Source organism: Halyomorpha halys, unplaced genomic scaffold, assembly GCF_000696795.3.
Source record: "Halyomorpha halys isolate HHAL.00 unplaced genomic scaffold, Hhal_1.1 Scaffold1157.1, whole genome shotgun sequence".
Taxonomy (NCBI): domain Eukaryota; kingdom Metazoa; phylum Arthropoda; class Insecta; order Hemiptera; family Pentatomidae; genus Halyomorpha; species Halyomorpha halys.
The window spans coordinates 188,834-203,471 of record NW_027108759.1 but is presented as its reverse complement, the minus strand read 5'-3'; the positions used below and the strand labels follow the sequence as shown (position 1 = coordinate 203,471).

The 14,638-nt window shown below is 31.2% G+C and overlaps 1 protein-coding gene across 2 annotated transcripts in view; it reads left to right on the top strand.

Annotated features, from left to right (window-relative positions):
• Nucleotides 1–4,086: 4,086 nt before the first annotated feature.
• The window catches only part of LOC106688588 (putative RNA-binding protein Luc7-like 1), a 21,139-nt gene continuing 10,587 nt past the window's right edge, over nt 4,087–14,638 (top strand). Inside the window, exons 1-3 of one of the 2 annotated variants that reach the window (XM_014433123.3) lie at nt 4,219–4,238; nt 4,371–4,465; nt 7,731–7,823. Coding sequence is in view for 1 of the 2 variants with exons in the window: in XM_014433122.3 (XP_014288608.1) it covers nt 4,178–4,238; nt 4,371–4,465 (156 nt within the window). In the remaining variant the exon portion in view is untranslated. Of the gene's footprint in view, nt 4,239–4,370; nt 4,466–7,730; nt 7,824–14,638 lie in introns of both variants that reach the window. The other variant, XM_014433122.3, reaches the window with a different exon arrangement.

Here is a 14,638-nt window from a genome sequence, read left to right as displayed (position 1 = left end):
GTTAGGGAAATCAGAGCATCAAACCTACTCAGAAAACTGGTAGCAGCTTTCCATTGTTAGTTTGTTCAGTCGCTTTTTAAAAGCGCATCAGATATTTTACAGCTTTTAATTTACCCAGCTCAAGATATAAATCGAAAAACCAGAAGTCAGAAAGTGATTAAGTTTTTATCAGATTTGTAATTTAGTACAGTAGGTATTTTTTCAGTTACAAAAAATTATAGTGCTCTAATAACATGCCCTTTTTTGTAACAGTTCCAAAAAGTTACAGTTATCTCAATATTTTCCTCTTCGTTTACGACGCCTGCAAGTTCAATTATTTTATTTTATTATTTTTCTTTCGTAGCTACTTTTATTCTTTCGTATATATTTTTATATATATTTAGATAAAATAGATGGAAATAAAATCAAACATTTTTGTCCATGGTGGCAACTATTATGAAAAATCAATCCACTCCAGCTCTTCAAATTTCCCTTTCTGAGATATATGACTCTAAGATGAAAAATTTTCATCTTATTTGGATCGTTTAGAAAATTATTGTTATCTTAAAAGCATAACTGACCATAAGGAAAAGGCATAACAACTGTACTCATCAATTGGAAAAGAGCATTATAATAACCTAACTGCACTCTTGGGACCAGATAAGCCTATCAGAAACATCGATTTCGTTCCACTTGTAATCCAATTCGAGCAGATGCTAACTCCTTCATTCTCAAAAGTGGTATAACAGCATTATTTTTTTAGTGCGCAATTGTTACGAGACATCAAGGACAACTGAATACAGGGACAGTTGCTACAAGACGCAACACTAAAGAATTTTGAAGCTGTCGTCAAGAGAGAAAAAGCTTTAGAAACCTCCCACTATGAATTAGGCCTGCTAGAAAAATGAAACAAAAAATTTCTTAGAGTCCCCAGTCGACCTACTTAAAGTATTCAAGCCCGATAGGATGCAGAAAGTGAATAATTACAATCGCAGTCGCACTCAGTTCAGATCGGACAGCGGCAGTTGTCAGTCAAGTCTTAGTCCATATTAACGTTTTCAGTCGCAATTAAGTCCATTAATACTTAAAGCCTTATTTAAGTATTAATGGACTTTGTTTTAAGTGTGGTCGTCCGATAGATCACATGAATGCAGAACAAATCGCAGCCCTCTAAAGTGTAGATCTTGCCATAAAATTGGTCAGTTATCTAAAGTCTGCATTAAAAGAGTGCTACAGCAATCGAAAAAACACCTTGCCTACTCAGCTCTGCCCGAAAGAAGAAAGTCTATGAGACGCAGAAAACGGAATCGGAAGAATTCAAAATACGGAAGATTTATCCAATCTAGGATCTGATCGAGACAAATACTCTGTTACAGTTACTCTAAACAACAAACCATAAACATTCGAAGTCTACTTAGGTATTCATTTTTCCCTAGTCTCTGAGCCTGCCTACAGGAAACTTAGTCTCAACACTTTGTCTGAGCCAACAACAGTCTCATTTCGCCCTTACTCAGACCACACTATCAAACCTATGGTTAAGACACGCTTACAGTCACTTACAAGAACAGGACGATAGATGCTAATTTGTATATGGTACCAGCAGGCCATGATGCTCTACTTGGGCGAGTATGGATTCGTAGTCTTTGAATCAGTCTCAGTGAAATCAACAGAGAACAGCATTCAGCCCTCACTTCTATTTCAATCAATTCAGTTACATTCCTTGAAAACATTTTTCAGAAATATTCGTCCATTTCTGAAGAAAGAGTTTTGTGTTTCCCTAATTTAGAAGTAAGGCTACATATCAGAGAGGGGGTGAAGCCAGCGTTCAAATAATAGGAATGATGAGCTGCTTTCCTCTATAGGTTGGACTACACGGTTCGTTGCAAAAAACGCAATGAATACGAAAACGTAGATTGTTTATACCGAACTCCAGTCTCCTTACCTAGTAACGGATAAGCGATAGCAGTAAATGCTTATGTATATGCATTATATGCTGAAAGATTGCTCCAATTTTCCAGCTCAGCCATCACAGCAGACAAGATTGCAAAGAAAATTGCGAGAGTCCCGCAAGGCGTACTTAGGGCGTTGTTCAAAGCGGCATATCTATCAGCTACTATCGTCCCTAGTACCTAAAAAAATGTTTAACTTTTTTTTTTTTTTTTTGCGCCACCGTTCTATCTACCTTGGAATTCCAACAACTGCTGAACGATCATAGTTAGATGGCATGAGAAACATTTCAACCGATGATTGTAGTCAGCATGAAGCAGCGTAATTCAATGACAATCAGCCTACAACTCCTCTAATTCGCGAATCGTCCAAGCAGCGAGCGCCTCCCTGTCACCTTTCTGATTCTGACCATAAAAATATGGACTAATATCTATTCGAGTGGGGAAGAATGTAGTAAAGTGAACAGGTTACCCTCTACCTGTGTGCACTCAGTTATTAACCTGTCTCACTGGCATGCTTCAGCGTATTTTGTTTGTGTATAATAGGGGTATTCATGATCTATGTTAAAGCGTGTTAAATGGAAAAACTCGTGTTAAATCGAAAAAAATTGCCTTCTTTTGCCGTGGTAAAACGAAATAACATTTAACATGGCTGAGAGTCTGTTACTTGGTCAGTTCAATCGAGAATGACGTCACACAATAGACCAGTTGAGATCGCCGCCATATTAGTTGTTGTGACTTTCAATACAGTTGTCAATTAGCTCATCTTCATTCTCTTCTTCACAAGTTTGAAGATCAATAAGACACTCATAAGCTAAACTTTCACACAAATTCCACTTTTCACTCACTCTAGGCATGTTTTAATTAATTACTTAAATCAAAACTGAAGTAAACAATAACATGAGGGTCTGGAAGGAAGGTTATAAACATAAAGGCTTATACAACAAGTTGCTGAGAAAATCCGCTAGGGACTCTTATGCATTTAAAGGGGCCTCTACATGTTGGCCGAGCCATGGCAAACTCAGACATACGCGAGCATGTGGATGGGTGGCTTGGCTTGGTTGGCCTAGGCTCGTTGCCGAGCCGTCGAGAGTCGGTTTTTGGACACAGATCAAAGGGGTTCGTGAGAGCGCTCGTGTAGCATCTCCACCATTGTTCTATGTCTAGCTGCAACTGAGAGGTGTTAGGAGGTTAAAGGTGTTTGTTCGTACTTTTTATAATAAGTTTTAAATTTAATCTTATTTATTTATATTTAATTTCCTTTAATTTTCTTTTTTTGTAATAAAAATAATACAATCCAAGTGCAATGGCTGAAACCACTAGTACGTCCGCCATGCTTGCCTCTCTGAGTAACACTGACATGTGGATGGCCCGCACTTTGTTTGCCGAGCATTTGTACGAGCCTCCGATCCATGGCGAGCGGCCAACATGTGGATCCACCTTAACGTTTAACATGACTTCAAATAGGGCTGCTCACAATCCTTTAGTTATAACATTTAACATGGTAAAACATATAACATTTAACACAACATCATGAATACCCCTATTGTAATATATTATCTAATGAGACATATTTATGGTTTGTTCCAACGATGAAATTTGAACTTCGTAATACCTTCGACTTATGACTAACTCACAATACATACTGGAACTATACCTAGCTCACAAGGTCTATAGATTGCCAATTTATATACCTTATCTAGTTTGTAATCACACTCTCATTCCTTGCTTAGACTCAGGAACGATTTTTACAATCAGAAACGATTCTGAACTTGGAGAGTACTGGCCAGAAAAAATTTCTGACAATTTGAGTATTGGTACTGGAATTGTTGAAACATGAAATATCTTCTACTGCGTATGCGTTCGGTAGGTTTCTGACGGTAAAATTGTTCGTTGGAACGAACCTATTAAAAATCCACTGAAATTCTAAACAAATTTTAGAATTTAAACACTCACCTCCAAAGAGGTTAAAGAAATCAATAGAAAAATTAGTGTTGACCACTTTAAAACATGGTCATGATAATATAATCTTAAATTTAAACTTAAATCTAAGATAGTTAATTCTTTCTAAGATTTTAAAAATTTTAAATGATACTTATCAATAATTAATAAATGTTTTTTTGTAATATCACTAATTTCAGATGGCTGTGGAATTATTATAGTAGCACTGGACAGTCACAGTTGCTGCTGTTTGGGTTATTGAATTTTGGCTTTAACATTTGCTTTGGATTCTTCTGAATTTGTGGGTAAAAATGACTGCCCATGACCAGATGAGGGCAATGCTAGACCAGTTGATGGGAACCGGCAGGAATGGTGAGTAGTGATATTTATTTTGTTTAATGTATATTACTTTAGTTTCGATCTAAAGAATAATCTATTGATCAATATGGCGGTAGGTAGTAATTTTGAATTTTATTTCCCATCTAATAATTACCCCGTTTTTAGGAGAAAACAATCGTTACCAAGTTAAGTTCTCAGATACTAAAGTGTGTAAAAGTTTTTTACTTGGTTGCTGCCCTCATGAAATTCTCTCATCCACGGTAAGCCTGACTTACTTAATTTTGTCCTAATTAGGCAATACAGACCTTATTTTATACATTTTATTTTTATAGGAATAAGTAGTTGATGTACAAAATTGATAGTGATAATGGTTTTCTATATCTGCTTACCTTACAAATTATGATATAAAGTGATAATAATAAAATCATCATGATATTGACATTGATAAATTTGGGTTTAGGGCTTGATTTATTCATTTTAAGATCTTTATTTGAATATATATATTGGTCATTATATGAACTTCATTCGGTTATTCTAATTGGAATGATAACTTATGTTCGAAAATGATATCAGAAACATCTCCAGCTTGTTGGTAAATTATTTTAATGTTAAGCATTAAACATGAACCATTAACACTTTTTGTTGCATATTACCCTCTCTACCTTACTCTCTTTCTTTTCTCTGGAGCTTATTTATTGTTAAGTTGCCCCTTATTAACATTAGCCCTTTGTTATTCTATATTCTCCAATTTGGATAAAAAAAAAAAAAAAAATTGTCTTAGGAGTTAACTTAATTAATATTGACTAAAAGCTGCTTTATGCATATTGGTTGTTATCTTTTATTGTGAACAATTGACCTTTCTATTAATCTCTTTAGTCCCAGACATGGATATATAGTTTTATGCAGTAGTTGCCAAAAGTGTGTACAATATATTGTTTCTTGACCAATGGCTCATGACTGTTCAATTTATGTCAGGTTTTTATCATTACATAAAATTTCGTATGACATACAATTAGCTTAGAACCTGTAACAGCGTGAAAGAGAGTACTAAAAAATTAAACTGCTGATATCTTAGCTAGTACACATTTTGATTGGCTATGAACATTTAATTTTAATCATAAGGTAACCTGTTTACATTACTACATTCTACCCCACTTGAATAGAAAGTAGTCCATTTGAAAAAGGTAATAGGGTAATGCTTGCTGCTTGGACGATCTGTAAAGTGGATGTATTCAGTCTGTTATTAGTTTCTGTTTTATGCTGACTACGGACATCACCTGGAATGTCTCTTGTAGCATCTGACTCTGATGGTACAGCAGTTGGAATGTTGCAATTCACCCAGGTGGATAGAATGGTGGCGCAAATGTTTCAGATTTCTTAGGACGATAGTAGTTCACTGATATGTCACTTTTAACTGTATATCCACAATTCGACAATGTAGTGATACTTTCCAAGTTTCCTTGTGATGCTACCAAACTGCCATACATGTTATCTTGATGGACTCTCCCACTTGAATAGACCCAACCCACGTAGCCTCATTGGAGGTTGAAGACAGACAGGCTTTTGTAATCGAAAGATTGGCATCTAGGAGAATGCCAATCCTTTTCAAGTTCAGCAGGAGACCGACATGATATTAATGGTGTCACGTGATCGCAAAATAAAATGCTCCTTAGTTTGATAGACACTGATATAACCTAAACTATAAAGATTTAGTAACCTGTTTACATTACTATAAACTGTTTATTTGAGAGAAAAAGTAATGTTTCTTCTGCATAAATTAGTTAAATCAAGCAACATTTTAAAAGTGGCTAAAATTGAAAAATTTTGTGAAATCAAATAACTTTCCATAAATAAATTTATTTACCTGTTTTAAAAACAGAAAATTGGCTACCTTCTTGTTAGTAAACTCAATCAAACTGAGAGAGCATTGGATGGTAATGCAATAAAGTGGTCTTGGAACAACCTCCAAATGATGTTGCTCTATCTTACCTTATTGTGGCAGAATGTATAACTTTTCCATTACCTCAAAGTGGCCTAGTTTTTCTTTTATTTATAAATGTATGCAGATGTTAAGACCCACATTGGGAACCAGACACATTTACTGCAGAAATTAAATAGTAATATTTTATATGATGCTGTCATAGTGTGGTAGATAACCTTTCTTTTTTGCCATTTTCAGAGTTCTCAATAGTGGATAAGTGGGGTGTACTTGATCTTGTGCCTCTATTAGGAATAATTTTGACTTAAATCCATTTCACTCCTTTATTCTGTTAAAATTGTCTAACAATTTTATGTAAATTATAAAACTAGGTGAAGTTCAATTACTTATCAAAGATACAATAGTTTTTATAATTTCACAGATTTATTTTCTTTTTTTTTTAAATAATAGTGTTTTAGAAATTTTGAAAGCCATTATCATTATTTTATTTTAGTGTAGATTGCCGAATTGGTAACTTTTCTATTTTAAAGTTTTTCATTTTTACTGTCCTGATTGATTTAAGTTTCTTTATTTAATTAATATTATAAGTAATTGTGTTTGCTATCAATCTCTTTAATTCACACTTAATGTGTTTTTATTTTTATTAGTTTTTTTTGTATTTTTTCAAAAATTAATTCCTTAATATTTTTAAAATTTAATTTGTACTATACTAAGAATAAGATAGTTTTTTTTTCTTGTTCAGTTTGTAAACATGGTCATTTCTTATTGTATCATTATTTATTGATTAAAGATCATTATCTTATTAGTTATTATTTTTAGCTTATTTATTAAGTTTGTCTTTACAATTTTTACCAAGCCATTTTCTAATCGCGAGTGGAGGTACAATCACATAATATGGTATGTAGATGCAATCATGAATTATTATTTTTTTAAATTATCCTGACATGTCAGTGTTCTTAACATTTTTGTAAGTATATGAAATGCATGTGTTACATTACATTTTAAAAGTATTTATAGGAAGAAATAACTCTTCTTATAAGCTGTTTGTAAGTATGTTGTATTCTATTTTCTATATGAAAAATATAAAATATAAATGTAAAATGTCATTTTTCTGTTTTATCTTTGTGAAGTTGTTCGAAGAAATATAGGAATAGTTAATATTCATCTATATTTATGTGAGTATGTTAGAAATATTTTAAACTAATAATCTCTGTAACAAGTTTGTGGAACAGTAAATATTCAAGATGGGTACGTATATTTCATCTCATTTTTTGACGGACCTGTATTGTTGGGGCGAGTCTGGTGAACCCTGTGAGTATTTTAAAAAGTCAATAAAAAATTAAATAAATCATTTTACTATGAAATTGGAGCAAACTGGAATAGTCAGCTCCATGGAAATGAATTGTGAATCGGAGAAAGTCGGAGCTATTGCTACCAAATCTGAAGAACAGGGGAGATTCAGCTATGTATTGTACGTATTTGTTAAAAAAAACAAAACAAAAAAAAAAACAACAAAAACTAAACAAAATGACACTAAAATGTGTATAACTATTTAAAAGTCAAACTTTGTTATTGCCCCCTTATAGGAAATGTCGAAGGGCTGAAAAGGAAATGCACAAGGGATAGTATGGATTGAGTTGATCAACTCGAGATAGATCGGCAGGTTTGGCAAAGGCCGCGTAAGTCACTCTCAGAACTTTATCTCTCACAATCACAATATATCTTTTTAACTGCTATTTCTTCTGTTGTATTATTTTATGTATAATTTCTGTATGTGAGAAGAAATTATAATTAGTTGTATCTATCTGGTGCCAGAGCTCTTCTGCTTCTCATAGTTTTTTTTTCTTTTGAAGGAATAATATAAATAAAATTATTGGAAATTTTATGTGTCCCAATTTTATTTTTGTAAATATAAATAAAAAAATGGAGAAAGGCATCAAATCATTTTTATTTTTACATGTAGTTTCAAGGTCTTTTTTTTATTTACTCCCTTTAGTATGGTAAAATCTTTGTTTGGGAAATTAAAATTGCATAGAATAGAAAGTTGATACAGGTTATTTTTTAAATTTTTTATAAATCATTTCCAAATTAATTGGTGGAAATAATATTATCTTATCCTCAAGTATTTATGCTCTAGGATAAATGTACGTGTTACCTTCCAAAAGGTGGGGTAAAAGAATTTTTCATTGAGGTCAGAATGAAAAAACCAAGCTTTTCAACAAATTTTCATTTGGGAAATTTTTTGTGGCCTAAGAACCTTAATATTTTTATACTTTATTAAATATATTCAAAATATATCTGTAACCATTGTTCCTAGGTCTATGATTGTTCATTTCATTCTTCAAGACAAACAAATTGTATCTGGAGATAAAGTAATTTTAAACAAAGATTAATGAATAAATTTTAAATAAAAACTACTCCAATATGCTTAAAACCATAAAAAATGTTTCTGATTGTCTTTTGGTGTATTGCTCTTACATTTATCCATATCAGTCTTGTAGTAGTATGGGTAACATTTAATTACAAGTTATTTGGAATTCCTCACTTTTTCACATCTCAGAAGCCAAATGAATAAGTTTGTTAGGTGAGCAATGATTGGTTGTAAAGAAAATATATAAAATAGGAAATCAAATATTTTATTGCCAACCCTCCCTTTCTCATTACAATTGCTAAATGAATAAGTTTGTGATAGCAGTGATATTAGGTATAAGGAAAATTACTAAATAAGAAATGATGTGTTTTATTGTCTTGGTCTAATTTAAACACAATATAGTAAGCTGCCAAGTATGGTGCAATATAAATGAAAAAATTGTATTGGAATTAACCAACTATGTTGTATTTAGGAACATTTTTATATCTTGGATTAGCTGTAGTGGGTTCATCTGCATCTGATTTGGAATACTTATCTGTATCCTGATTGGAAGAAACTTTGAGATCATATTTATCTTAAAGTATATAGCCTTCCATATCCTATTCTTCATGGTTACCCTGCTTTCGCTCAATTTATGGCATAATTTTTACATGTCAAAGAACACTTGAAGTTAGTTTTTGGTATGCCCATCATCCAGTGCAACCCATTTTGCTTGAGCAAAGAATGACTAGCAGCAACAAAAGAAGGGCCGAATCTTTAATTGTTTCAATGGCCTTAGAGCATAAGTGATATTCACCCTGCTCCACTTATCTTTATATTTCTTTCTTTTTTTTTTAGTTGGTTTTTACTTCAAGTTAACATCAAAATGAATAGTGTTTGGCTGCATCTTTTGTTAGAGAGTTACCTGTTGAGATCAAACCAGAAGTTATTGGTTTCGTAAATGGTATATACTACAGCATGTTATCCTCATGCTCCATCAACATCCTCTATGGTGTTCTTCCAACTGTGTTGGTGTGAGGAACTGTTTCCAAACTATGAAAATATTTTCTTGAACACCCGTTCAATTGACAGATACTTTTCAGAAATATTACGTTGAATCTTGCCAAAACAAAACAACAAAAGTGAATGTAGTGTTGCTGCCCAAATTTAAGGGCTCAGAAAATTTTATCTATCCGTGGCGCTACAATTTAGCCCAATTTAGACCTTGGCCTCCTCAATGAGCCTTCGCCATGTACTCGGTCTTGTGCAGCCGCTCTCCAGTTGCGGATGCTCTGAATTTCCCTAGAATCCCTGATGACGATATCCTTCCATAAAAGAATTCACCTGAAGGAAATTTTAAAACTTCCTAGAAATTTCTCCTGAAAGAAATATTCTTGAATAATGTTTTACACTAAAATTCTTCTGAAAAAAAATTTATTAGGTAATTCCGTTTTCCCATTCTGACCTCAATAAAAAAAAAAAAATCTTTCATCCGATCTTTTTCATTTACATTTCCCCAGGATTATTTCTTTACTTTTTTAGTGTTTTTAAATTGGGTGTATACATTTGTTTTATTTAGTGATTCCTAAAGTTCTCAATGTGTAAACAAATGGTAGCTATTTTTAAAAATATCTCATTCCACTGCAAGAATGATAAAGGAAAGGAGTCATAGTTTTGTCATTGTACAAGTTATGTTTATAATATATATATATATATATATGTAGTAGATTTTGTTTTACTGTTTCTAGATTTTTAAGTTACTTTTCGTTAATTATTAACTAGTTTTTTAAGATAAAATGGTTGCATTAGTTATCAGCTGCCATGGTATGCAACTATTTCATATTTAAGCCTTATAATAGTTGTCTTGAATTTACTTATGATACCCTACTGTCATTGTGACCAATGAGAAAGTATTTAACAATTTAATTCCTGCCACAATTAATGCCCGATACTGTATTTCTAGAAACGTTCTCTTTTACTTGCTTCTTACCTACAGTTTTTAATTTTGGTTTGTTGATATTACTTTGTTTTTGTTGTTATTAACACTGCCTGTCAAAACATTAGGACCATGAGTTCTCTTGTCTAAAAACTGCCGAGATAGTTTATTTGGGTTACCAAGTGGTATGGTACATTTTAAATACAATCCACTTGTCTGTAAATTTATCTGTTTATATCTTGTGTATATGTATATTGGGCAGCAATTTTTTAAGTTTGTTCCCTATTTTGTTTATAATTGCCAATTTAATTATGATGAAAATATTGAATACAATTTGTTCATCAATTTTTATTTTATTATTTTTTTTATAACAACTCTACAACCCGGTTACAGCTGTTGGCTTCCTGCAAAACCACCTCCTTTATATATTGTATAAAGAAGGTAAAATTTCTTATTTTTTCCCTAAATCTAACACATCTATACCATATTTCATTATAGCATCCAACATGGAATTGTTATATTTTGAATAAACCTTATGGTATGAAACTATTGAAAATAAACTAAAATACAAGATATAAGAGTAAGGACTTTTAATTGAATGACTTGTTAAAAAAAAGTTTAGGGTCCATTAAACTCAACCTCACCAGCTGTGTCTGTAAATCCCACCTCATTGGTTATAGGTTAATTTTGTTTTGTTTTTTTACTATATTTCTCTAAAATTATATTATTTTATGTACTTTTTTTTCTATATAGGTTTGATTTAAACATAATCCTCTAGGAAATTGTGGTTGTCTTAAATTTTTGACTGACAGTGTATATTCATGAAAGATTTTTTCCAATTTTCTTTCACAATTGGGTTAATTAGGTCAATAAATTCTAATTCTTTCTTGATTTTTTTTTTTTTATTGACTTTTTTGACCCTTTTCTTTGCAATATACCATTTTCAGTCTTTTTTTGGAAATAGAAAATATCCAACCAGGAACATAACTTAAATAAAATATTAAGAATGATTAAGTATTAATTAACCAGGAAGGAAGTTATGAAAATATATATATATATATATAAAGTGAAACTAACTCAGCGGTTTCGGTAAATACTTCCAGTGAGAGTATATTAGTTCTGTTATTTGTTTGTTACCTCAAGAAATTGGACCATTTTTCAAGAAGAATGTTTATCTCATTTCGAAAGAAAATTAGAATTGGTTACAAAGAAATAAACATGAGCTTTTGCTGTACAGCACTTAGTGAATTATAAAGGAAAGTGAATTATAAAAGAAAAGGTTTGATGGAATTGTAAACTGCCAGCATTATAGAAGAGTTGATGGAAGGTGAATAGTGGATTTTTCGTTTAAAATTGAAGGATGTACTAAATTATGGTCAGCCATTGATAAGTATATGTCCTTCCTACTCTCGTTATTGAAAATCATAATTGATCGTTAACCGATTGTAACAGCTTATTACTGACAATGATATTGAGATTTTTTATCATTTTTCTACACATCCATTGCCTTCAAGTGTTTTCGGTTGAACTATTGTGACATTTAGAGTATGGTCCACGCATTAGTTTCTTTTTCTGTTAAGAAAATGTTGACTGCCTTCATAAAGGGAAATGACACATCATACTTCTGGTCATTGCTGTAATTGTAACTACTGTATGTTCAAGAAAACTGACTACTGGCGTTCAATTGATTGCATCTTGAAAATTTTTGTAATGATAATTAAATGTTCGGTTATATTGGTACATTAAACCTTTTCATGTCAGAAGAGTAATTAAATAAATTTCACACACTAATAACTTTTTTGTTATGAAATATCTGTGGCATAATAGAAAACAGTAATGTATTAGTTATATAAGGTACTGTTTAAGTTAACGACACCAGTTAAAGTGTTGCTTTAAATCTACTTCCATTGTTTACTGGCACTATTCTTTATTGGCATATCAGGACCATTCTCAATAAAAAAAGTTTTTTTTAATAGTTAAATGTTTAAATAATGCTTTATAAAAAAATTTAAGTAATCTTTAATTAATTTTGAATGGAATAAAAACCCTAGCAGGCTAATCATGATTATTATTTAATCAACATTTAAATTTATTTAATACAATCATTAATATTATCTTATTATCATACATAAAGAACAGATCATTTGGTTTATAATAACTTGTAAATCTAAACATAGTAAAAGTTGAAAACAATTTTACTTAAAAATAATCATGTGATTACTTAAAATAATGTTCCCCGACCCATGTCTCATACTTTTGTACCTAGTATCACAAAAAAATAAAAGTTCATTGAAATTGGTGGCCCCAAAGCTGTAGCTTACCTTTGCATAAGTGGGAATTGTAAATTGATAATTATCATTAAATTTTTTCTTCCACATTGGCCATTCTCAATCAAAAAATACGTAAATATAATATGAAAGGATCAACAAAAGACATGTGAGACTGTCAATTACAAAATAATTACAACAACCGTATAATAACCGGGTAAATGTGAAATAGGTAATTATCTCTTATAAAAATACCAGTTGTATAGTTCTTTGTTTGCATAGTGGCGGTTTTGTGACATTTGAATCCTCATAATTAAAAGCTAGTTACAAATGTTGAAAAGAATAGGAAAGAATCGTTTGGTTTAGTTATTCTCATTGACTCTATTACAAAAAACCGTTAAAACCTAAAACAGTGAGGATATTACTCAAAACTTCTGATAAATTTCTTTTTCATATTTTTTCATTGATAAGAATAATAGTTTAAACCCTTCTGATTATATTTTTTTAAACTAGAGAATATGACAAATTAAAAGACAATATAATATTTTCCTGAGCAAGATAGTTATTGAGAGAAAAGCTCTAAAAGATGTTAATCAGATTTGGAAATTTCATAGGAATTAACCATGTGAGGCTTCAGAAATTTTTCATACAAAATAATTGAACACTTTAAATGATGAATGAAAGGAGATAAAAAACTTACCATTTTTTTTTTTTTTTTTTTTTTTTAGAATTGACAGATTTGAGAAAATGTCTTAAAAACCTATTGGATACCGAGTTTGACTTTTATTTTATTTTTTTAGAATAGCCCATTAACAAACTAATTACTGATATTTTTTGATTTCACAATGACAGTTCATTTTTCTTCACCCTATGTGTAAAATAAAAAGACTAAATTTGTACTTGCAAAGAAATACAAGCCCTAACCTCGAAGATCCAAACATGATAGTACAAGAGCCCAAGAGGAGAAAAAAGGCAGTTATCTCACCCCAATTTTTGATTACTTTAATGAAAACTATGTATAATAAATAGTCGAAATTGATGAGTCTGCCAAGTATAGGTAGGGGGGATAAAAAATGGCGGCTGTTTCAAAGCGATAAAAAAAACTAATTTTTCATTCGGAGTGAATCCTATATCTTAAAAAGTAGGAACAACACAAGAAAACCTAAGAGAACGTCATATAAAGAAGAGTAAATTTGCTAAAATGTGAGCCCTAAAAGAATTGTTTACTTTTAATAGTTCTTGAGATATAGCATTTTAAAAAGCAACATTTCATAAAAATGTTGTATGGGACGTACTAAAACATCAGTAGTTAGTGAATTTATTTTGAAAAATTTATATCTCAAAAACCATTTGGCGTACAGATGTCTATTAGCACTCAAATTAAAGCTAGTTTATTGAGCTATAAAGTAGTTTACGACGTTTATTTTCGTAGGAGTAATAGTTTACATGAAATTTGTTAAAATAAATTGATTTATAGTTGTTTGGTCAAATTTTCATTTGCCAAATTTATATTCATATGTGAATATCATAAAAACTACTATCCCTACGAAGATAAGTGTCATAAACTACTTTATAGTAAGTTAAATTTCCTTTAATTGAGTATTAGCAGACATATGTGTGTCTTATCGATCTAGAGATATATTTTTTCAAAAATTCAACATTTTATACGAACAACTAGAAATTAACATTTTGTGAGTTTATTTTGTCAGATATCATAAAAACTACTACTCCTACAAAGATAAACATAATAAACTATTTTTTAGTAAATTTAACTAGCTTTAATTTGAGTGCTGGCAGACATCAGTACGTCCAATGGTTTCTGAAATAAAGTTTTTCATGAATCAAATTTATTGTCCGAACAACTATAAATCAATTTATTTTAGCAAATATCATGAAAACTACTATTCCTACGAAAATAAACGTCGTAAACTACTTTATAGC